The 21250-nt window shown below is 44.5% G+C and overlaps 2 protein-coding genes across 2 annotated transcripts in view; both read right to left on the reverse strand.

The window, feature by feature from the left end:
- Copg2 (coat protein complex I subunit gamma 2) overlaps positions 1 to 2684 on the reverse strand; it is a 129003-nt gene extending 126319 nt beyond the window's left edge. The window contains exons 1-3 of the mRNA XM_075953501.1: positions 2500 to 2684; positions 1391 to 1443; positions 696 to 776 (exon numbers count right to left, since the gene is read on the reverse strand). Coding sequence (XP_075809616.1) covers positions 696 to 776; positions 1391 to 1443; positions 2500 to 2536 — 171 coding nt within the window. The 5' untranslated portion in view covers positions 2537 to 2684. The remainder of the gene's footprint in view (positions 1 to 695; positions 777 to 1390; positions 1444 to 2499) is intronic.
- A 260-nt stretch (positions 2685 to 2944) lies between these two features.
- Tsga13 (testis specific 13) lies at positions 2945 to 19966 on the reverse strand. The gene is made up of 7 exons (XM_075953609.1): positions 19962 to 19966; positions 18726 to 18807; positions 14832 to 14903; positions 13818 to 14024; positions 8749 to 8891; positions 6928 to 7055; positions 2945 to 3111 (listed from the first exon to the last, which is right to left on the reverse strand). The coding sequence occupies exons 1-7, from the start codon at positions 19964 to 19966 to the stop codon at positions 2945 to 2947; spliced, it is 804 nt and encodes a 267-aa protein (XP_075809724.1).
- Between the last annotated feature and the right edge of the window lie 1284 nt (positions 19967 to 21250).

Raw genomic sequence — 21250 nt, forward strand, 5'->3', positions numbered from 1 at the left:
ACCTCTATGAATACCAGGCACACATATGGTACATAAACATACATGCAGGTAAAACATTCATACACATAAAAAAATTAAATTGAAAACAAATTGAAAAGTTAAAAATAATTACATGTAGCAAGTATGTTCTAAGTACTATTGTTGAATTCAAATCAATATATCTATTGAAATGTACATGTTTAGTACTCACTCATAGGTGGTTTTTAAACATAAAGCAAAGAAAGCCAGCCTACAAACCACAATCCCAGAGAACTTAGACAACAATGAGGACACTAAGAGAGACTTACATAGATCGAATCTACATGGGAAGTAGAAAGTAGAAAAAGACAAGATCTCTTGAGTAAATTGGGAGCATGGGGACCTTGGGGAAGGATTGAAGGGGGGAGAGGAAAGGCAGGGAGGGGAGCAGAGAAAAATGTAGAGCTCAATAAATATCAATAAAATTAAAAAAAACAAAAATAAATAAACAAAAAAAGAAACATACATGTTTAGCTGGCTTAATACCTCATGAATTTAATAAATATAGTCCTTATATTAAAGAGTTTTTACACATTATTGTTCTAAACAAACATTTTGCATTTTCAAATTTCATAATTTTTAAAAAAACAATTCTACTTTTCAGTAAGTACTTCACTGCGGGTCACATGTTTCTGTCCTAATATACAAATCTAAGGAAGTCAGTCAGAACAGTTTACCTGGTTGAGCAAGTACAGAATCTTTGTCAAAATATGCAAGCATCTTCTTGGATTGATGGGGGTTTCATTGAATATGCGTGCCTACAGAAATATGCAAAACAGGATGCTGTAGTGTATTTTCTATCAGAGAGGACAGGGCAAATCACCTTTAATAATAACATTACCAACATGTTAGTACACTCTCCAAATGTCAGTTGTCTATGCTCTCAAGTTATGATGGTATGCAATAAATTACTGGATGTGACCCAAACTTTCCTATCTATACTTTCTTATTCCCTTGGGTTGACTACTTCAACTTTAAAGACTCTACCAGAACCTCTGTCTGCATATGAACATCAAGAGCTTAATATCTGTAAAGTCTTCCAATAACCTCTCACTTATCACTATTTCTTCTAGTATTTCATTAAAATCCCCCAGAACAACAATCTGCATGTCTATATATTTCTATAGTTCTAGGCCGTCCTTTTCCCTAAATCTATCCTTTGCACCCGGTTACACTCCATTACTTTTAATATAGAAATGAAAAATGAATTTCTTTCTTTGATCAAATATAGGGAAGAGTGACCTTTAGCCAGTCACATGGTTCTACGCTCCTTCATTCTCATTTGGGGTGTCCTGATTTTAGTACCTCAGAATTTCGTTGCCCATCTATCTCAAACAGAATTGACAAGAGACTGAATACATCCATGCCATACCTCCTGCAAGACAGCACTCTTCTCCAAATGCTGGAAAGGATTGGAACCACTTCCTATAGTATAAGAAAAAGAGAAGGTCTTCAGTAGCTGTCCTATAAAGACTTTTCTAGAGAAAGATATTGCATGCTTGGAAAATCTCACCTAAACAGGATGATCCCTTGGAAGTCACAAGGACAACTATTACCAATATGCAATTAACTTGGATGAAGTAATTTGGATTCTGGTACAAATTCTATCGTTGTCATAGCTGAGAGCTTGGACTTCTCTGGATACAGGAACCCTGTCCAAAATGAGTGCCTTCCTTCCCTGCTTCCCCCTCCCCCATTCCCATGGATGTCAACAAATGTGTCGTTTCCACCACCACCAAGAGTAATGAGATGACAGGACACTATGGATTTCCCTAAAAGAAAAAAACAAGCCCTATTTTATGTGTTTCACACATTTACTGAAGCAGAGAATCACAAATGTAAAGAGGCCATGCAGGATGAGGCCATGAAGGTCCACTAACCCAACCTTCCACCACACTTGTGAGAGCAGCTACCACTGAAGAGCTGAAGATTTTTTTTTTTTTTTTGAAGAGGCTTGGCATCTTCCCCACTTGCACTGCACCACAGACAGGTATCAACACGCAAGTCACTTCTAGATGCCTGCGCATTCAATGAGCTGTGTCCCACCGGGCAGTCTTAACCCCTGGGAACAGGAGAATCAAGGCCCTTCAGAGTCCATAAACACGCAACCCTGGCCCGGTCGACCCCAGCCCCAAAAACAAGGGGTGCTCGCCCTGGGGGCCTAACCCCACCAGCAACCCCAGGCCACCGAGACATGCGCGCGCACTTCCTCGCCCCCCGACAGGGCCCCGCGGAGGGCCGGCTTAGAGGGGCTCGGCCGGGGGGCGGGTGCGGGGGGCGGGGACGCGCCGGGGCGGAGCCGCCAAGCGCTCAAGGCGACACCCGGGGCCGGGAGCGCGCGGCCCGAGGGAAGGCCCCGGCGCCGGGGGAGGGGCTTCGGGCAGACCCCGCCACTGCGGCCAGTCCCCGGAGCAGGTGGCTGCGGGCGAGGGAAAGGGGACCCCTGCGCTTGAGGGTGGGCGTGCGGAGCGCTGCGCGTACCAGACTCCTCGTCCTTCTTGTCGAATTTTTTAATCATCTTGGACGGCTTCCCAGCGCCCAGACCCACCGCAACCTTTCCAGGCGCCTCAGCCGTTGAGCGGAAGACGCTGCAGGAAGGCCGGCCCCGTGGTCTCACACCGGTTGGGCCGGCGGGCCGTCACTCGGGGCCAAGGCCCGCCCCCCTCGGGCGGTTGTGGCCGCCCTCGCCCCCTAGGGACGCAGGCACGCCCTCCGCTCCGCCCACTGCCGCACGGGGGCGTGGCCAGGCGCTGCCCCGAGGTTTGCCCCGCCCCATTTGCCAAGCTGTGCCACCCTGGTCTGAGGCAGCAAGTGTGGAACTTTATTTGGTTGGTGACATCTCTAGGCCTTCTCAGTTCTTGGAGAGCCAGGAAGGGGACTTGAAGGATTCGTCTTCACTTAACGACAGCGGCACTTTTGATAACCCCTAAATGACAACGGCATTTTTGATAACCCACTGCTGGGCTCTTCCATAGCGAAAGACGCTATCCCCTGGCGCACATCTGGTGGGCTTCTCTTCCAGGAGCTTTGAAAATGTCAGTGGTTCCCAAAGGACTTGCGAAGTTGGTGGCTCACCCTTTGACTTCTTCGAGACTACGACAAAGCACAGGACACGTTGAATGGGCATCTCTGAAAGCACTAGAAGGATACTTAAAAGGAAGGCGAGAAGTGATCCGTTTGGAGGGACCAGAAAGTGGGTCTTAACTCTTACCGAGAAGGTAGATTTGGGGACTGTCATTCCTGACCTTTTATATGATTCTGGATTCCTTCTTCACCAGAACCCACTGCCAGTGTAGTCTTCGTAGCTCTCGCCCTTTCCAAGTGATTCAGTCTGCAGCCGTACTCATTAACACTAGAGTAATTTAAGGGACAAACTCATCGCCTACCTCAGTGCTTTCCCAAAACATTTTCTCATATTCGTCCTCGACTCGGAGTATGAATAACACACTTTCCTACCTTTGACATGGATGGCGTCACATTTCTATATGGCCTTTCCTGCTTCACTGGTTCTTAGGGCGTTGTCTATTGATGCGATCTTAAGTGCTGTCAGCGATTCAGGGCGCGGTTTGCTTCTTGGGCAACCTCCTAACCAGCCTTCACAGCTTCTACCCAGATCGATCTCGAAATCTCTCTCTCTCTCTCTGTCTCTCTGTCTCTGTCTGTCTCTCTCTCTCTCTCTCTCTCTCTCTCTCTCTCTCTCTCTCTCTCACACACACACACACACACACACAAATGTCGTGGGACATCATTTGGAGGACAGAGGAGATGTTAGCTTGGAAATGAAGCCGCTACTAAAACACCCTGGCTGATAGGTTATTGTTGAAGAAATGCGCCATAAACTGGCCGTTCAGGTACAAAAGTAAACTAAATAACCACTCCTTACTGTCACTAGAGGCCGCAGACTGACATACTACTTTATGCATGTATCTAGCTCATCCTGTTAAGGACAGGGCTCTGGCAAAATTAGAGAAAGTCTTATCTAGGTTGAATTACAAATCTTAAAGAAAAATTTCATGCTAGTCATGGTTGGCAAGTCCCAGGACAGCCAGGGCTACACAGATAAACCTTGTTTCAGAAAACCAAAAAGGAAAAAAAAAATCCCCGCCATATACAGACTAAGCTGAATAACGTGCCTAATCCGGATTCAGTTCCCAGCACCCACATGGTAGTTCACAACTATCAGTAACTCTAGCTCCTGGGGATCTGAGGCACTCTCTTCTGATCTCTGTGGGCACCAAACACACGTGTGGTATATGGCATATAGACAAAACACTCATATGTAAAATAAAATAAATAAATCTTTAAGTACTATGCTAATGATTATAGCTGCCTTCTGTTTGTTAAATCTAATCCATACTCATCAGGTGGGCTTTCTCATGAAAGAAATAGAAGTTTCCTTTTCTATATACTAAGACTGAAAATAAACAGGCCTTGGAGAAAGAGAGCCCTGTTGTGGGATAATCTTTTTGTACACTGTGAAGCTGTGTCTCTGCCAAGGCACCTTCTGATTGGTTTCATAAAGAGCCAAACAACCAATAGCTAGGCAGGAGAGGATAGGCAGGACTTCTGGAAAGAGAGAGGAACTTGGGAAGAATCCGAAGCATGCTAGAGATGAAAGCAGTGAGACGCAGAGTATGGAAGAGAGGTAATGAGCCATGTGGCCGAATACAGGCTAATAGAAGTGGGTTAAGTTATAAGAGCTAGTTGGGAACATGCCCAAGCTAAGGCCAAGCTTTCATAATTAATAATAAGTCTCTGTGTCTTATTACTAATGGGGGATGGCGGTCCAAAGTAAGTCTGACAAGAAAACCCGGCTATCGAGATCCTCTTCTCCCTTGGACCATAGCTGGGAGTTAGGTAAGGACAGGGTCATGAAACCTGGCTATTCCCAAGGACAGGTAAATGCGAAGGCATGTAGAAGAGTGAAGAAACTGAGGCTGGGCTCTTTTAAGCAAGATGGACCACTCTGCTTCTTCAACTCTTTTGGACATTGATCCATTTTTCTTTCCCCTCACCATAGACTGGTTTTGGTTGTATATGGGGAACCAAGGAGAAGCCTAGTAGGGATAGAACGAAAGAGGTGGCAAATTAGTTTTGGAGGAACAGAGAAGATTAAAGGAGCCAATGAAAAGATAGTAAAATACAACCCTTAAGAAATGATTGTCTTATGCTAACGCTATGGCTGGTGAAGCCTAAAGGCTCATCAGTTGCATGTCTAGCATACAGTTGTGTACTTGACACTCTGAAACTTTTCGGTGAGGCGCAACAACTACATAATGGAGAAAATCCAAGCCCATATGTATATAATATACAAGGCCCTTCTTAGTCTAGACTGTCTTTACCTTTGGAGTTTAATAAGAGTCTAGCACAGAGGCCCCCAATGGGTGTTATTAAATGAGAGACAATATATGAGCATTCTTACTATATTTTCTTCTATAATCCTTGCCCCAACCCACTTCCACCTTATTCTCGCCCCTTTCTCAAAGAGACTTTGTGAGCCTCTGAGAGTCACATACTTTTTGCTGTTTTTAAGACAGGGTCTCACTATGTAGCTCAGGCTGTGCTGGAACTCCCTATGTAGACCAGGCTGACTCAAACTCATGAAATCTGCCTACCTGTATCTTGGGTACTGGGATTAGAGGCATGAGCAACTGTGTCATCCTTGTGACACACCTACTTAGCCTTTGGCCCTTTAAAGCAATTTTCCAGAAAGTATGATCTATACACATCTTGGAGGCTTTAGGTTGTACACAGATTAACATTTTAAGCTATATGTACCTAAATTTCAAAACCATGTTGTCAGCGATTATAGTATTTAGTTTAAGAGGTTTTTTTGTTTGTTTTGTTGGTTTTTTGTTTGTTTGTTTTCTTTTTGTTTTTTATTTGTTTGTTTTTCTGAGACAGAGTTTCTCAGTAGCTATGGAGCCTGTTCTGTAACTCTCTCTGTAGACCAGGCTGACCTCAAACTCACAGAGATCTGCCTGCCTCTGCCTCCCAAGTGCTAGGATTAAAGGCATGCATCATTATGACAAAAACTATGAAAGTGGTAGATGATATAGTTCAGGAAACCCTATAACTTCTGAACCTTCTCAAAATTTGAGTATCTTTTTTTTTTTTTTTTTTTGGTTTTTTTCTAGACAGGGTTTCTCTGTGGTTTTGGAGCCTGTCCTGGAACTAGCTCTTGTAGACCAGGCTGGTCTCGAACTCACAGAGATCTGCCTGCCTCTGCCTCCCGAGTGCTTTCTTCTACAAGGAAAAGTCATGTTTGGACCCATCACAAAAGATGCCTGCTCAAGCAACTCTCTCAGCCCAGCAGATTCTCTCTCCAACCCACATATTGGTCTAGTAGAGCACAGTGAGGAGGGAGGAGAGCTCACAGTCTAGAAGAGCACAGTGCTGAGGGAGGAGAGCTCACAGTCTAGTAGATCACAGTGAGGAGGGAGGAGAGCTCACAGTCTAGTAGAGCACAGTGAGGAGGGAGGAGAGCTCACAGTCTAGTAGAGCACAGTGCTGAGGGAGGAGAGCTCACAGTCTAGTAGAGCACAGTGCTGAGGGAGGAGAGCTCACAGTCTAGTAGAGCACAGTGCTGAGGGAGGAGAGCTCACAGTCTAGTAGAGCACAGAGAGGAGGGAGGAGAGCTCACAGTCTAGTAGAGCACAGTGCTGAGGGAGGAGAGCTCACAGTCTAGTAGATCACAGTGAGGAGGGAGGAGAGCTCACAGTCTAGTAGAGCACAGTGAGGAGGGAGGAGAGCTCACAGTCTAATAGAGCACAGTGAGGAGGGAGGAGAGCTCACAGTCTAGCAGAGCACAGTGAGGAGGGAGGAGAGCTCACAGTCTAGTAGATCACAGTGCTGAGGGAGGAGAGCTCACAGTCTAGTAGAGCACAGTGCTGAGGGAGGAGAACTTACCGTCTTTCTTCTCCTCTACTTGGGAGGTTGGAGCAAAGATGAGATCAGGATACATTTTCTTCTGTCTCCTCAAAGCATACATTTTGGAATACTTTCCTTCAGTCTTGAAATCATTGTCAGTGGAAAACCTTAACCAACAAAAGTGCACTTGGTTGACCCAGGGCTGTAGGCTAATGGACAGTCACCTAAAAGTCAAGCTAGCTACATCCTCAGAGATCGCATGCAAGAAAGGACAATGACCAGAGGGTTGGTGTGGTTGGTTTAAAAAAAAAATGTCGGGATTAGGATACTGGTCACACTATAACCTTTCAGCCAATTCCAGAATCCCCTGTCTTTTCAATGTTAGTTAAAATCTCTTCCTATGAATAGTTTCAAATAAATGCTTCTTATGACTGTTTTTAAAGAATGTTAATGTATGTGCATACATCTGTGCATACGTGTGCATATGTGTGCATGCAAGTGTGGAAGCCAGAGACATGTGTTGGGTGTCTTCCTCAATCTCTCCTTTAGTTTTTGAGACAGGGGCTCTCATTGAACCTGGAGTTTGCTAGACTGTCTGGCCAGGAAGCTCCAGAGATCCTCCTGTCTCCACCTCCCAGTGTGATGGGTTTGCACCAAAGTTAGTCCCCAAACGAGTGCAGTGAGCACTTTCCTGAGCCAGCTCCCAGCCTTCAAAAACCTCCTTTTGCTGTGTCCTCATAGCATTTGTTCCTCTCGTTCTTAACTTACACTTTGATTTTGCTGTCTCCTCCAAATGGAGACCTTAGAATACATTTATACATTTTCCTTCAGTTTTGAAATTACCGTCAGTGGAAAACTTTAGTTTTGCTTAGCTGTGTTTCTTTCATTAACATATAAGTGATGTCATAGGTCATATTGTAGCCTTTTTTTTGCGTTTTTGTTTTTGGTTTTTGTTTTTGGGGTTTTTAAGACAGGGTTTCCTGTGTATCCCTGGCTGACCTGGAACTCGCTCTGTTGATCACACTGGCCTCAAACTCACAGAGATCTGCCTGCCTTTACCTCTGGAGTGCTGGGATTAAAGGTGTGCAGTACCACAACCCTGCTTTTTTTATTCATTTGTAGTGAAAAAAATGTTTTCCATACAAATTTTGATCATGATTTTCCATTTCCCAATTCCTCCCAGATCCTCCTCATACAACTTCTTGTTCTCTCTCTCCAAAAAAAGAATTTAAAAATGAAAAGAAAATAAGAAACACAAAAAAACCCACAAAAATGAAAATCAAAACAAATAAGCAAAAGGCTAATGAAATGCTAAAACAAAGAACAATTAGATCAAAAGTCCACAAAAAAAAATAGCATTGGGATTGTCGTATTGTGTTGGCCAACTACTCCTGGGCACAGGGCCTGTCCTGAAATGTGGCATATGGAGACTCCATTGGAGAAAACCAGTGTTCTCTTTGCCAGTGTGTAGTTACTGCAGATAGTGTTTTGGTTAAGGGTAGGATACCATGTTCACTTCTCAGTGCTGAGAACTTTCTGTCTTAACCTGGTCAGGTCTTGTACCAGTTGCCACAGTCGCTGTGAGTTCCTATGTGTCTTGGTCCTACTGCATCTCCGCTACCTGATGGTCGGCCCTGCTGCTGAAGACAACACTTAACTCACAGAACATGAAGACTTGTCTTACGTGCTTTGACATCTTTTTTACAACCAAAATTACACGAGGAAGCCCCACTGCATCCTCTTCCAGTCGACCTCATCCTCAATCTCCTTGGGCTTCCATTTGTGTTTGCTAAGTGACACAGCAATACAACCAAGGGAAAGAGAAGAAGAAAACAAACACAACAAGAGCTGGAATTTCACCTAAACCACTGCTGTCCCTTGAAGGTGGGGTCGCCTGTCTGTTTCACAGAGAAGATTGGCTTCAGATCTGGTCTTAACTTCTTTTTCTGAGGCATCGTGGGGAGGCAGAAGTCCTTGGTGGGTTTGAGCTGACAGTGAGTTTCCTGGGGGGGGGAGAGAAAAGAGTAAAGGAGGAAGGAAGCTGAATCCTTGGAAGTTGACCATCTGAGCTGGCTTCCTAGACTAGATCACAATGGCCTACGGTAAAATGGTGTGCCCAGCCTAGCAGAAGGACAGGTGGGAACTCAGAAACCACAATGAGAGGAGTGGAGACACTGGAGATCCGTTGTTAGGTAACGTTCCTAAAGTTTGGTCGGTTTTATGAGCAATCTGCTGAACTCCTTAGTTATGGGCTCCCGAAAGTGAATGGCCGAGGAAGCTCCCTGGGTTTGGGGAAAGAGTTTATGCAGTCGCACTGTGTCTTGGTCTAAGTAACCGCATGTTGTGTGAAACAGTAGCGGTGCCGTTCCTCAGCTGCATTTGGCTTCATTTTGAGGGCAGATGCAGAGAAGGAGGATTCCGTATTTCGTAGCACACATAGGAAGCATCTCCCATTCAGCACCAACCCCGAGGCACACAGGCAAGTAACTTACTCCTAAACTGATAGGTAAAGCCATATCAGAAAAACCCGAGACCATACTGGACACACCAAACCAGTGGCTCGCTCCTGAACTCCATAAAGAGGAAGTCACCTAGAAGTCACCTAATACTGTGCTGGCGGCAGCCCCAGAGACTGGCCATGTGACCATGTGACCAGTGCGTGTGCCAAAGGACTGGCAAGTGGAGAACTCATGGCTGCCCCTGAGGCTCCGGCTCAGCTTAGTCTCCACCTCTTGGCAAAGCTAACTTGATTTTTTTTTCCCATCCACCCATTCCTTCATCCATCCATCCAGACCCCACGTTCATGGCCCTGTGCCTCCGCAGCTCAGCTGGACCCTGCAACACTGCCACTTAGCTCTGTGCTTCCGGGAGCTTTCCAGCTGGGTTCTTCTCCACGTGGATTGCTAATCTGATCTAACCACCTGTGGTAATTCATTTGCATCGGCAATAACCCTGCCTCTGCCTCCAGTAAAGTCTCTGCAGCCCCTATGACCCTTCTCGAGCTATTCTGAAACCTTCATATCTGTAGCTGGATAAAGGGATAGACAGATTCACTGTGTGACGTGTAATGTGTACCAAACTGAGAGGGTTTTTTTTCATAGTTAAGATTGTAATGAAATGATCTGTGTTTGCCGGCAGCCAGCTATCGAGGGAAATCAGGACCGCTTGGCAAATTGCAGCCAACCAAAGAAAGCAAAGTCGCCTGTGAGTTTATTGCTATTCAATGAATTCTGACATTGGGTAAGGACACAGATGTGCCTGTCTGTGTTTCTGACACAGCACACCTAGACCCCATCTGTGAATTGCGTGGGAGACCAAATATTTAGGAGTAAATTGGGAAACAGGCCCATGAACCACTACCTTCCTTCCTTAGAGATGGCTGCCTTATCTACTACATTCTTTTCTCTCCTGTGCAAAGGCCATAGAATGGAAGGTCTTATGAGGTAATAATTTTACCATTCCTAAAGGTCACATAATCAAAAACTTTCAGATTCTTAAAAGTCATCCAGTGGGACTGTCTGGCACTCGTATCCCATCCATAATCTTCCTGCCAAGTGATCCCGTTGTCCCACACCTCAGCAGGTAAAGGCACTTGCTGTACAAGCCTGGAGACCTGAGTTCCAACCCCAGAGCTAAATCCACAGAGTTGGCTTCTGATTCCCACATATGATCTAATATAAGCATGCCTGTTCTGCCTCCTCCTCATGTAACACACACGCTAATCATCGTGACAATGATGTTAGAAATAAGCTTCCTCTTCAGTCAACCAATAACCATCTCCTGTAGCTTTCTCCGAAACAGTGCAAACAGAAGGAATCCAGTGCCTCTTGCATAGCATACTCAAAAATCGCGAGGACGTCCACCATGTTCCTCCCAGGCTCTGTTTCTCCCAAGAGAAGCATCGTCAGTAACTTGAACCATTCTTCACCTGACTCCGTTTGAATTGCCTTATTCTCCTGATTTAGCTCACTAGAGAAAAATCAATGTTTTCCTAATGCGAGGCTATGTAAAAAGGAGCCCCGCTTGCCGGGAGCAGCAATCACATGAGATTTCCCCAGCCCTAAGTATCTGATGAATAGTCCCGAGCTCTGCTGAGAACCTCCCTGAATCACAGTGTAGAGCTCCCCTCACATGGCATCCCCTTTCCCTGATCTCCACAGCACCTGTCCCATTCTGTTGCCATCTGTGTGGTTGCTTCTTTGCCTGTGGTCTGCATAGATAAGCCATTAGACTTATACTTCTGCAAAGCAAAGCCCCTGGTGGCTTATTTACCCTGGGACTCTTAGCCTTCATGGGGTCTGGCACATAGTAGAAGAGACGGAGTTACCAATTGACATACTGAACTCTTTCATCATTTTAAAATCTTTTTAAAAAATAGTTGGAGTTGCCACTGAACTATTGCTTTTTCGTTCTGAATGCCTTCTCTTGAAGCTGGTCCACTTGGAAGACAACAAGATTCTCTGTAAGTTAACAGGTGACTTAAGGAGACAGCAGAACCTAGAAACTAAGACACCGTTAATGACCTTGCCGTTAAAAACAGCAGAACTTTAGTAGAATTGGACCTCAGAGCAAAAGAAAAGGAAAAGAAAAGGGCGGTGAGACGGCTCATTGGTAAAGGTAGATAAAGGGGCTTATCGCCAAGCCTAAGGGTTTCATTTCCATCCTCACAATTTACAAGATGAAAGAGAGAGCCTACCCTGCCTGCCAGGCTGTCCTCTGACCTCCACATGCCACTCCTTCGCCTCTCAAAAGTAAAGGCTTTCTTCATTTCATTTCTAAGATTTAAATGCAAATAAAATAAGCAGGAACTGAAAGTTGTTTAGGATCCAAGATGGCATTAGTGGAGAGTTACCGGTTATCTTAACTATGACATATTAATATGTCCCTTCTGTCTTCCTGTCTGTCTCTTCCTCCTCCTCTTCCCTTCCCCTTCTCAAACTCTGAAACTTCTATAGCCCTTGTGTAATCTACATTTATACGTATGTAGAGATAGATACAAGGGATACAATCTATATAATTATATCGATCTTTTTTCCTTCACCATAACTTCAAACACACACATCTCTGGCCCTTTCACTACCCTCCTCCCCTTGGTTTGATTTACGGCATCACCCTGTGTGCCCTTTCGAGTTCCATTCCCATTGCCTTAATCAGTTCATCTCCTAATACAGGTGCTTAGAAATGAAAATCTCTGATTAACTCGGGGATTTGGTGGTTAGTACGTTGATTGGTTTAATTTGGGTTTGTTTGGGTTTGGAGGCAACAGTCTGCACCTCAGATAAGTTACCAGCCTAGGAATTTTGTTTCTGTGGCTCTTTTATCCATACCTGGTCCATACTAGGGGTAGAGAGAGTCATATTGTGCAAAACCAAGCTCCTTGGGCATTCTCATAGAAGACAGTGCTGGGGCCAGAGGCACTTAGAAGGGGCTGAGAGCAACAACGGTTGATGGGAGCGTTCATCTGCTTGCGTAATGGAAGCTACACTGTGCCTGGACATAGTAAAGACTGCTTTTCTTGCGTGTAACCCTAGGTCTCAAAAAGCTGGGGAGGGACGTACAGCAGGAACAGAGCCACTAGAGACAGCATGCTCTCCAGTCTTCCGAGGCAGAGTCTTGACACTGTCCACTGATACAATTCCCCTAGTACTGCTTGTTGGTCAGCACGACCAGGCCTGCCCCTGACCTCAGGCGGGGTCTCACGGGGCGGGGGGGGGGGAGTGCAGCTTTGGAAAGAAAGCTCATTGCACACTCAGGTCACATGTCTGTTTTGTTCCCTTCTCTGTGTTAAAGAGAGCAACCCTGGCCCACCTTTGTCCCTTGCTCAGAAACACATTACACCCACTACCACAATAAACACTGAAGTCACCGTCAAAGGGCAGAAAGTCTGAGACCCGAGGGACCGCAGACAATGAACTCATGAGTTCTTTTTCAGTATACACCACTGCGTTTTGGCATCGCTCACTGCCACCCATGTAGTGGTGACAGAAGTCCTTACTCCCGGCTCACATTTTGCTATAAGAATAGGTCTCTTTGGGCTCTCCCGTTCCCAGACTTGCATCTCTGTTAGCTTCTTTCGTTTGTACTTTTACTTATTTAATTTCTTCCTGTTAGGCTGGGGCTGCTTTCCAGGCTGTCACCATTTTCCTTAGCTCCTGAATCCCAAATACTCTTAAATGAATTGTCTTCACTTCCTCTGCTATTTTGAATTTAGTTCAAATTCTCAGTGCTGCTCATATCGACTATTAAGGCAGCATCAGAAGTAATCTTTCTGACTTTTGTCTCTTCTGTAACTAATGCACCTTCCTTCAGCCTGCAAATGCTCTTTCTAATACACAAACTTGATTACACCCTTTTGTCTCCTGCCACTTTCTCTTTCAGACCCCCATGAAAGTGCCTCCCTTTCATATGTCTCCAAGCCTGCCCAAGTCCCTATTGGAACAGTCTCCTATTCTTTTGTAGTGAGTCACTTCCACAATTACTCCCTTCTCCCCAACATGGAGATTCTTCTCCAGTCTACATAATTTCTATATCTTAAGTATTCTTAGATTATTCACATATCCTGGTACAGTAGAATTGCTGTAATTTATGTATATCGTTTTTTGGCCTATTGGATTCCAAGGTTCTTCAAGATAGAATTTGTCCTATGATCACGCCATAGTCTTGCTCTAGCTTTTATTTTACTGAATATGTTCAGCATATGTTCAGTGTGTTGTTTTGTTTTGAGACAGCAGGGTTTTGCTATGTAGCCCATGTAGACTCACAGCTATTCTGATTTCAGGGAATGTATGGCCAGGCACAAGAAGGAGGTAGGTAGTAGCATCTTGGTAACCCTTCTCTAGGTTAAATTGGCTTTCTCCATGTTTCCTCTCATCCCTGCCTCCCTCTGGTCCATACAGAGGCTGCCAGGAGACTTTCTTGGGCACCATTACCTTGAACTGAAACTCCGGGGGAAAGTATTTTGGAGCTCCTTCCTGTTCCTGCTGGCTGACAGAGCAGGGAGGTGGGTTGTTGGTCATGAGCAGTAAGGTCATATCCTGATCGTACTCAGTCACGTTTACCATGAAACTGTTGATTTTCTTCCTTTGAGCCAGGAATCTTTGCAGCTTAGTGGGCTTCAAAGGCTCATAGTATTTGGCCTGAGTAGAGAGAAAGGTTTCCAGACAGACAAAGGGATTAGATCAAGGGAGGACTAAGGCATCAGTTGGCCAATTTTCCCTCACTCTGCAGGGTAGGCTGAGAGGCTGAGCAGGGCCTGAACCAACCTGCCTTTAACTTTGTTGATTTCAAACTTTTAGAAGCTCTCTGTCACAGCCTCCCCTTAAAACTGCAAATAAACTAGGAGCCTGGGGAAATGCACCGGAAGGGTTTCCATAGTAACAGAACAAGATGATTAAAGTCACACACACACAAAAAAGATAGCATCTAGCCTTAGTGGCACAAATAGAAGTTGTTTGTGGCTCAGCCTGCTTGGCCTTTCTCCACCTGTCTCTGAGGTGGAGGGGCACCCCGGAAGCTCAGCTCAGCTCAGCTCTTCTCTTATTTCCACCAACATCTGTCTCCAGGCACGGGCATTATTAACAAGCTGTAGAGGGGTTAGAAGGCAAAGACAGTCACAAAGCACAGTGAGTCACTGCTGGTGTGCGCACCAGCACCACGTAGCTTGCTTTTCTCTGAATAGGAAGACTAGAGCGGAGGGGAGGGAGGAAGCATGGGTTACACATATTTTCCCTGATGGAATTTTCTCTACTGAAGAATAAAATGAGCAGGGACCACTTCCTCCCTGAGTCTCTCCTCCCACCATGCATCCCCAAAACCGCTCCTGATTCCCCATCCTGGAAACCAGGGGGATACTTGGAGATATTAGGGTTACTCTGTAGTTGGAGTTCTGGACCCGTTGCTGAAATTCACCCTCAGAGGTCTTGCGGGGATGCTTTGCCACCTACCATATTTGGATGGACTGTGTAGTATCTGAGGTTCTTAAGGACAAATTTTGATTGCCCAGTTGTATCATATATCTGTAGACAAGAAACAGAATTAGTTATCTCAAGCCACACCTCTCCTCTCTGTCCCTCTCTCTCTGTGCACGTGTGTGTGTTTGTATGTGCGTGTGTGTATGTGTGTGTGTGCTGGTAGAGGCCAGACATCAGTTGTCTTTCTCCCCACCTTATATTCTGAGACAGTGTTTCTGAACCCTGAGCTTACTATATCAGCTAGACGGACTGGCAAGCAAGTCCCAGGAATCTTGTCTCTGGCCCTTCCCCACAAATACTGGAGTTATGAGCCCACACTGCCACATTAAAAAAAAAATCTTTCTTTTTTTATTAAGACTAGGATTCATGCATCCCAAGCTAACTTCTTGATCCTCCTGCCTCCACCTCTTAAGTGTGTATTCCAGGCGTCTGCCATCATGCCTATTCTATCCAGTACTGGGGTAACCGAGGGCTTTGCCTATGCCAGGCAAGCAGTCTACCAGCCCTGACCTGGGGATTCAGCCTCAGGTCCTTCACACATGCATTGTGAACACTTTCCCACTGAGCGCTCTGCCTGTGCCCGAGTCACACTCACTAAACAGCATGACCTCATCTCGTTCTCACTGGGAGGGTCTTTTTCCAGACCCTAAATGAGGAGACCCTTTTGCCTGTGTTGTATTCTGGGGGTTTTGTAACAAGGTCTACAGCCAGGAGAGCAAGATTCTTGAAATCCTGAGATTTAGGAAGAAGTTTGTAGACGGTAATGTGGACCTGCCGTTGGAAGCTAACTCCGTCACGAAAAGTGCTTGCCACGTGAGCAAGAGATCCACAGCAACCTCATAAAAAGTCATGCGTCGTGACACATGATTGGAATCCCAGCTCTGAGGAGGCAAATACAGGGAGAGCCCTGGCACTACTTGGCTGGTCAGCTTAGCCTGAGCAGCAAAGCCGGAAACGGGTGAAAGACTCGGTCTCAAAAAATAAGGTGAGGGGGTCCCAGGGAGCAAAACCTGAGGGTGACTTCTTGTCTTCATATGCGCATATACACACATGAACTATTGACTCCCATAGACCCTCACACACAAGTACACACACACACGCACACACATGTACCCTCAGCCCCCATAGACCCCCTCACACACATGTACACACACACATACACACACACGTACATGTACCCTACACATGAGCACATGCCTACACATGCACAATGCCACATAGGCTGTAGAGTAGCAGACACGTGGAATCACACCTTTCCCCTCAACTGATGCTGACCCGGAGGCTAACCTTTAAGGAGAAAACCAGCTACAAAGGACAGCAACCTAAGCAGTGCCGACTCCAAGGGCCTCCAGGGGCAACTCTGCCAACTGAGCTGGGAACTGACTCCCCATAGAAGGGGAAAGAGAGAGCATTTTGCATTTCTGAATATCTCTGCAAAATATAATTCTTTTAAAGTTGTTGAAAAATAGCTAAATTTTGATGTCACTTCTCTGTGTAGTACGAAACATCATTGTATTGGTAGAAGTGTTGCTATTCGGACCGTGAGAGTGCCCTGTCTGATAAAGTAAGGGCTCCTCCGCATGTGCTTAGCTGTGGGTTGTCTAAGTAGGAATGGAAAGAAGAAGAACACAGGAGACGGAGACCATGAATTGCCTTCGTAGCACACTTAAAAATCAGAATACAAGCAGGCAAGCATAACCCGAGGTTTGCATCATCTTTCAGAAGAGGCCATGCCCCCAAAGAGTTAAGGTGGGGTTCTGGGAAAGGGAGGCATGCGCTGAAAAGCGAATGAAGCTGGAAGCAGATGGAGAAGAAGGAGACAGTAAGAATGGGGTAGAGCCATAGGCGGGAGGAGTGCATGGTACTGCAGGAGGAAGCTGCCAGTTGCTGTGGCCCTTGGGTTAGATGAGGACTGAAGGAGCCCAGCCCCTTCTCTCAGAAAGGGCGAGGAGACATATGGGACAAAACCCAAAGAGCTAATCGTTTTGTTTTTAGCTTTTGGAAAACTAACGTCTACTTGTTCAAAACGAAAGTTAAGGAAAACAAGTATATTGTGTGATATGAAGACCTTTTTTCCCCCTTAAAGTTTTTTTTTTAATTAATTTTATGGGGAAAAGTCTGTGAGGAAAACATTTTAACTTCTGGACTTTTCTGAGAAATGGCACCTCTGCTCCAAATCAGCCTGTAGCAGTTGACTAAACCTAGCAATTGGAATATGTTTTTAATTTTGTCAAGTTGACTTACATTATCACTGGCGAAATAAAAGTTGGCTTCAAAAATTCACTTGAATATGATAATCTTGGGAAAGCAACCAAGACATCCAATGGAATTTTGCTATAAGCTGTGACCTTGAAACCCGTCTGCACTGCTTGAGGGAGTGTAAACCGTGCAACCACCACGGAAGTTCATGTGGAAGTTTCTCAAAAGAATTAAAAACAAGGAGACTGCAGCTATACTACCCCAAATCAACAGACCACAGAGAGCTATGCACAGCCATGCTTACTGCTGTGCCATTCACAATCACTAAGGGGTGAAAACCAAGCCAGATATCCAATAGATGAATAGATAAAGACTTTGTGGTCTACATACATAATAGACTTTAAAGAAGAATGAAATTATGGCAGTTTCAGGAAAAGGGATGGGAGCCCGTTATGTTAAGTAAAACAAGCCATACTCAGAAGGATAAATGCACTTGTTTTTCTTTCATATGCAAAAACTAGATTTAAATGTGTTGGAGGGTGGAGGAAGAAACCATCAGTGGGAGGAAGAGGTCTCAAGGTGGTGGGTGATCTAGTTCCCTTTCTGTTGCTGCAATAAAAACACACTGATAAAAAGCAACTCAGGAGAGGAAAGGATTTATTGGGCTTATACTTCCCAGGCGCAGTCCGCTGTTAAGAGAAATGACCTGTAGCAGAAACCATGAAAGGATTGCTGGCTCACTCCCAGGCTTATGCTTAGTTAGCTTTCTAGCCCAGACTGTCTACCCAGGGAATGGTGCTGCCCACAGCGGACTAGGCCTTTCTACATCAATTAACAATCAAGAGAACCCCTTGCAGACCTGTCTCCGGGCCAGTTTGACCTGGGCGAGTCCTCGGCTGAGACTCCCTTCTGGGTGACTCTGGGCTGTGTCGAGTTGACAGTAAAGCTAACTAGGACACTACTTGTGGAATATAGGTGACATGAACACAGAAGAGGGTACTGTTTCAGGCGGAAGAAATGGGTCAGCAAGAGGAAGAGAGAGAACACGGAAAGGGAAGTGGCAGGAAGGGGACAAATAGAAATCAATTATACTGACATACATAAGACACATCCAGTGCCATACTGAAATTTATTACTTTGCTAGGCTTAGTGGCATAGGCTCGTGGTCTTGGTTACTCCAGAGCAGAAGGATCTTGAGTTCAAGGCTACCCTGGGCAACTTTGTGAGACCCCTGTAGTTAAAATGTGGGTATGGAGATAGCTCTATGTGGAGTGAGTGGCTGGTACACATGAGGGGCTGGCTTTAGTCTTTGGTACTACAAAACAAGCAAACAAATACTTTATATATTAACTTAAAAAAATCAATCAAAAAATGTATATGTACTGTGCGTTAACCGATTATAAAAATGGCTTGATGTCTATGTGAATTAGTATTTAATATGTCCTAAGTTACTAATTTTTAGGTTTTGTCTCCTGATGTGTTGCTAATATGTCCTTGTTGTCCCCCTTAACTTCTCTGTTTCTTTTTCGTAAAATAAAATAAACTAACCTCACTCTGGATATAAATGTTTGCTTCTCTTTGCTTTTCATGGGAAGTTTATAAAGCCCCTTGTAAGCAATCCCAAGGAAAATGGCATAGGACATATACTACTAACCCTGTTTTTCTTACCTCATCATCATCTGGACTTAATTTTTTCTCAAATTTAATAGAGACATTTGCCATAGGCTTTAATGCCCTGTTTTTTTGAAACCTAGAAAAAAAAATAGAATATCCAGTTGCATTGCTGACTCAAGAATCCAAACTCTGTGTATGTCTCCAGTCTCCCTCTGTTTAAGTTTGGGAGCTTGAGAGCTCATGAACTGAATAGAACTCATAGCTAGCTTGCACGCTGAGGAAAAACTTAAGGTTAAAGGGTTAAGCAAATACGGTCTTCTCCAAGATAGGCTGGCATCCAGTAAGCTAACTTTCTTTTAATAGGAGTTTTGAATCACTCAGAGAAGTTGCTTTAGAAAAATGCCCAAGGAAACTCCTGCAGACAACTAGACTACCCTACCTTAAAGACCTCCTACAGCAATTTTGAATACCTACCTACTTGCCCTCCATATTGAAATGGCCCTGACTTTGCCAGGAAAGGCCAATTGGCCAGTCATGAAAAAAAGAATATAGCTAGGGAATGTCACAACTCCATTTCTGATTCTTACTGGCTTGCTTGGATTAATGGTCTAATCATCTTCCTAACCACATCTAAAAATTTCTTTTCCTAGAACTAGGGTAGCAAAACCAGTCACCAATGGCAAACAGTTTGATGTACTATTATTTCCTTTATTTTTCCATCTTCTACTAGATACCAGTTCCTTTTGAGGGAAAGGAGAAAGTTGCAATACCTAAGAAATTATTTTGGAGTCCTTGACTCTTCTCTTCCCATACTGGTGACTGAACCTAGGGACTTGCACTTGCTAAACAAGGCTCCACCACCCGAGTTACATCCCTAGTCCTCCAAGTTCAGGCAAAAGGGTTTAAAAATATTCCCAAGTCTAACGGAAAGATACAAATAAGTTTATTTTGACTAAACTTCTTAAAGCTTGTGCTGTTTTGATGTATTCTCATTCTGTAATTACACAACAATACTACTGCATCATTTTTAGTGTAGCAAATTTTCAAAATGATTGTGTGTGTGTGTGTTTACAAAACAGCACAGACTCTCAGCTCCAGTCTTGAACTACCCTAAACGCTCTTCAATAGTGCAGCAGTTCCCATCCTGAACAGCCTGGTGCTTTCTTTTTGGCAAAAGTCTTTTGTTGCCGCATGAAACACAGATCCAACTCTGTTTTGTTTTGTTTCGTTTTTCTGCGAACAGACGGTCAAGTCAAACACATTTAGTCAAGGTCCTGCTCTGTGACTCACGCCATCTAGAGAGCTTTGAGTGACAAAATTAGTGGAGATTGGTGTTTATGGCTTAGATGAGTAAACAAGATTACGTACTTGGTATATTTCTTTGAGCCCATGGCTGTTCACTGAGAACTGGACCAACTTGCAGCAAGAAGTCACTGAGGTCTCAGCTTCTTTAAATGATTCACGTTCTACGAGGATTCAAGTCAATAAAATTATTCTTTTCTTAGCACGCACTGTGTAACCAGACCCTATCTTGATCCTGCATGGGAAACAAGAAGACTAATAAATGGTTTTGTAGATATGGGAGCTGAATAAGCATGATGAGCCTTGCCCTTGAGAAATTAAATTTATTTAACTAATGAGGGGAGAGGAAAGGAAATAATTATTAAATCTGAAACAAGAAAAGAAAAATACACGCTAATACATTAGCAACTTCATCTCATAGAAGTCTCAATTTCACCTATAAAGTTAAATTATTAACATAATGATTTAAAGGTGACATTCTAATCTGGTGACAGTAGCAAGATTTAACCTCCATAAGGATTCTAAATGAATTGAAATCATATGTAGATGAAGGAAATCTGCAGAGCTTCCAACTTTCCGTTTCCTTCTTTCAACGCATAGCCATCCTTATCTACAGCTAAGGGCTGAGAAACTGGCAAATGCGTGTGTGTATATGTGTGTGTGTGTATGTGTGTAGGGTGGAGCTGCTATACCTTAAAAAAGATTTCTTTAGGTTTTAATTATTTATGAAGGGTAGGGCACATGAGTGTAGGTGTTGGATCCCCCTGGAGCCAGAGTTAAAGGCATTTGTGAGCCACTTGACATGAGTGCTGGGAACAAAATTCAGGTGCAGTGCAAGGGCAGCAAGCACTCTTCATTGCTGAGCTCTCCAGTTCCTGCTGTGTTTCTTAATACAGACTATTAGAGACATGAGATACAAGCTGAGGGGACCTGTCCTTTAGAGAAAGGAGAGGATAATGGGGCTTGGGAAGGAGGTCTTCTAAAGAATGTGGGACTTAAGAAGAATCTTGTAAAGTCAGGCAGTAATGGCACACGCCTTTAATCTCAGCACTCGGGAGGCAGAGGCAGGTGGATCTCTGAGTTTGAGGCCAGCCTGGTCTACAAGAGCTAGTTCCAGGACAGGCTCCAAAACCACAGAGAAACCCTGTCTCAAAAAACCAAAAAGAAGAAGAACAGAAGAAGAAGAAGAAGAAGAAGAAGAAGAAGAAGGAGAAGGAGAAGGAGAAGGAGAAGGAGAAGGAGAAGGAGAAGGAGAAGGAGAAGGAGAAGGAGAAGGA

The sequence above is a fragment of the Microtus pennsylvanicus genome, chromosome 19 (assembly GCF_037038515.1).
Source record: "Microtus pennsylvanicus isolate mMicPen1 chromosome 19, mMicPen1.hap1, whole genome shotgun sequence".
Classification (NCBI taxonomy): Eukaryota; Metazoa; Chordata; class Mammalia; order Rodentia; family Cricetidae; genus Microtus; species Microtus pennsylvanicus.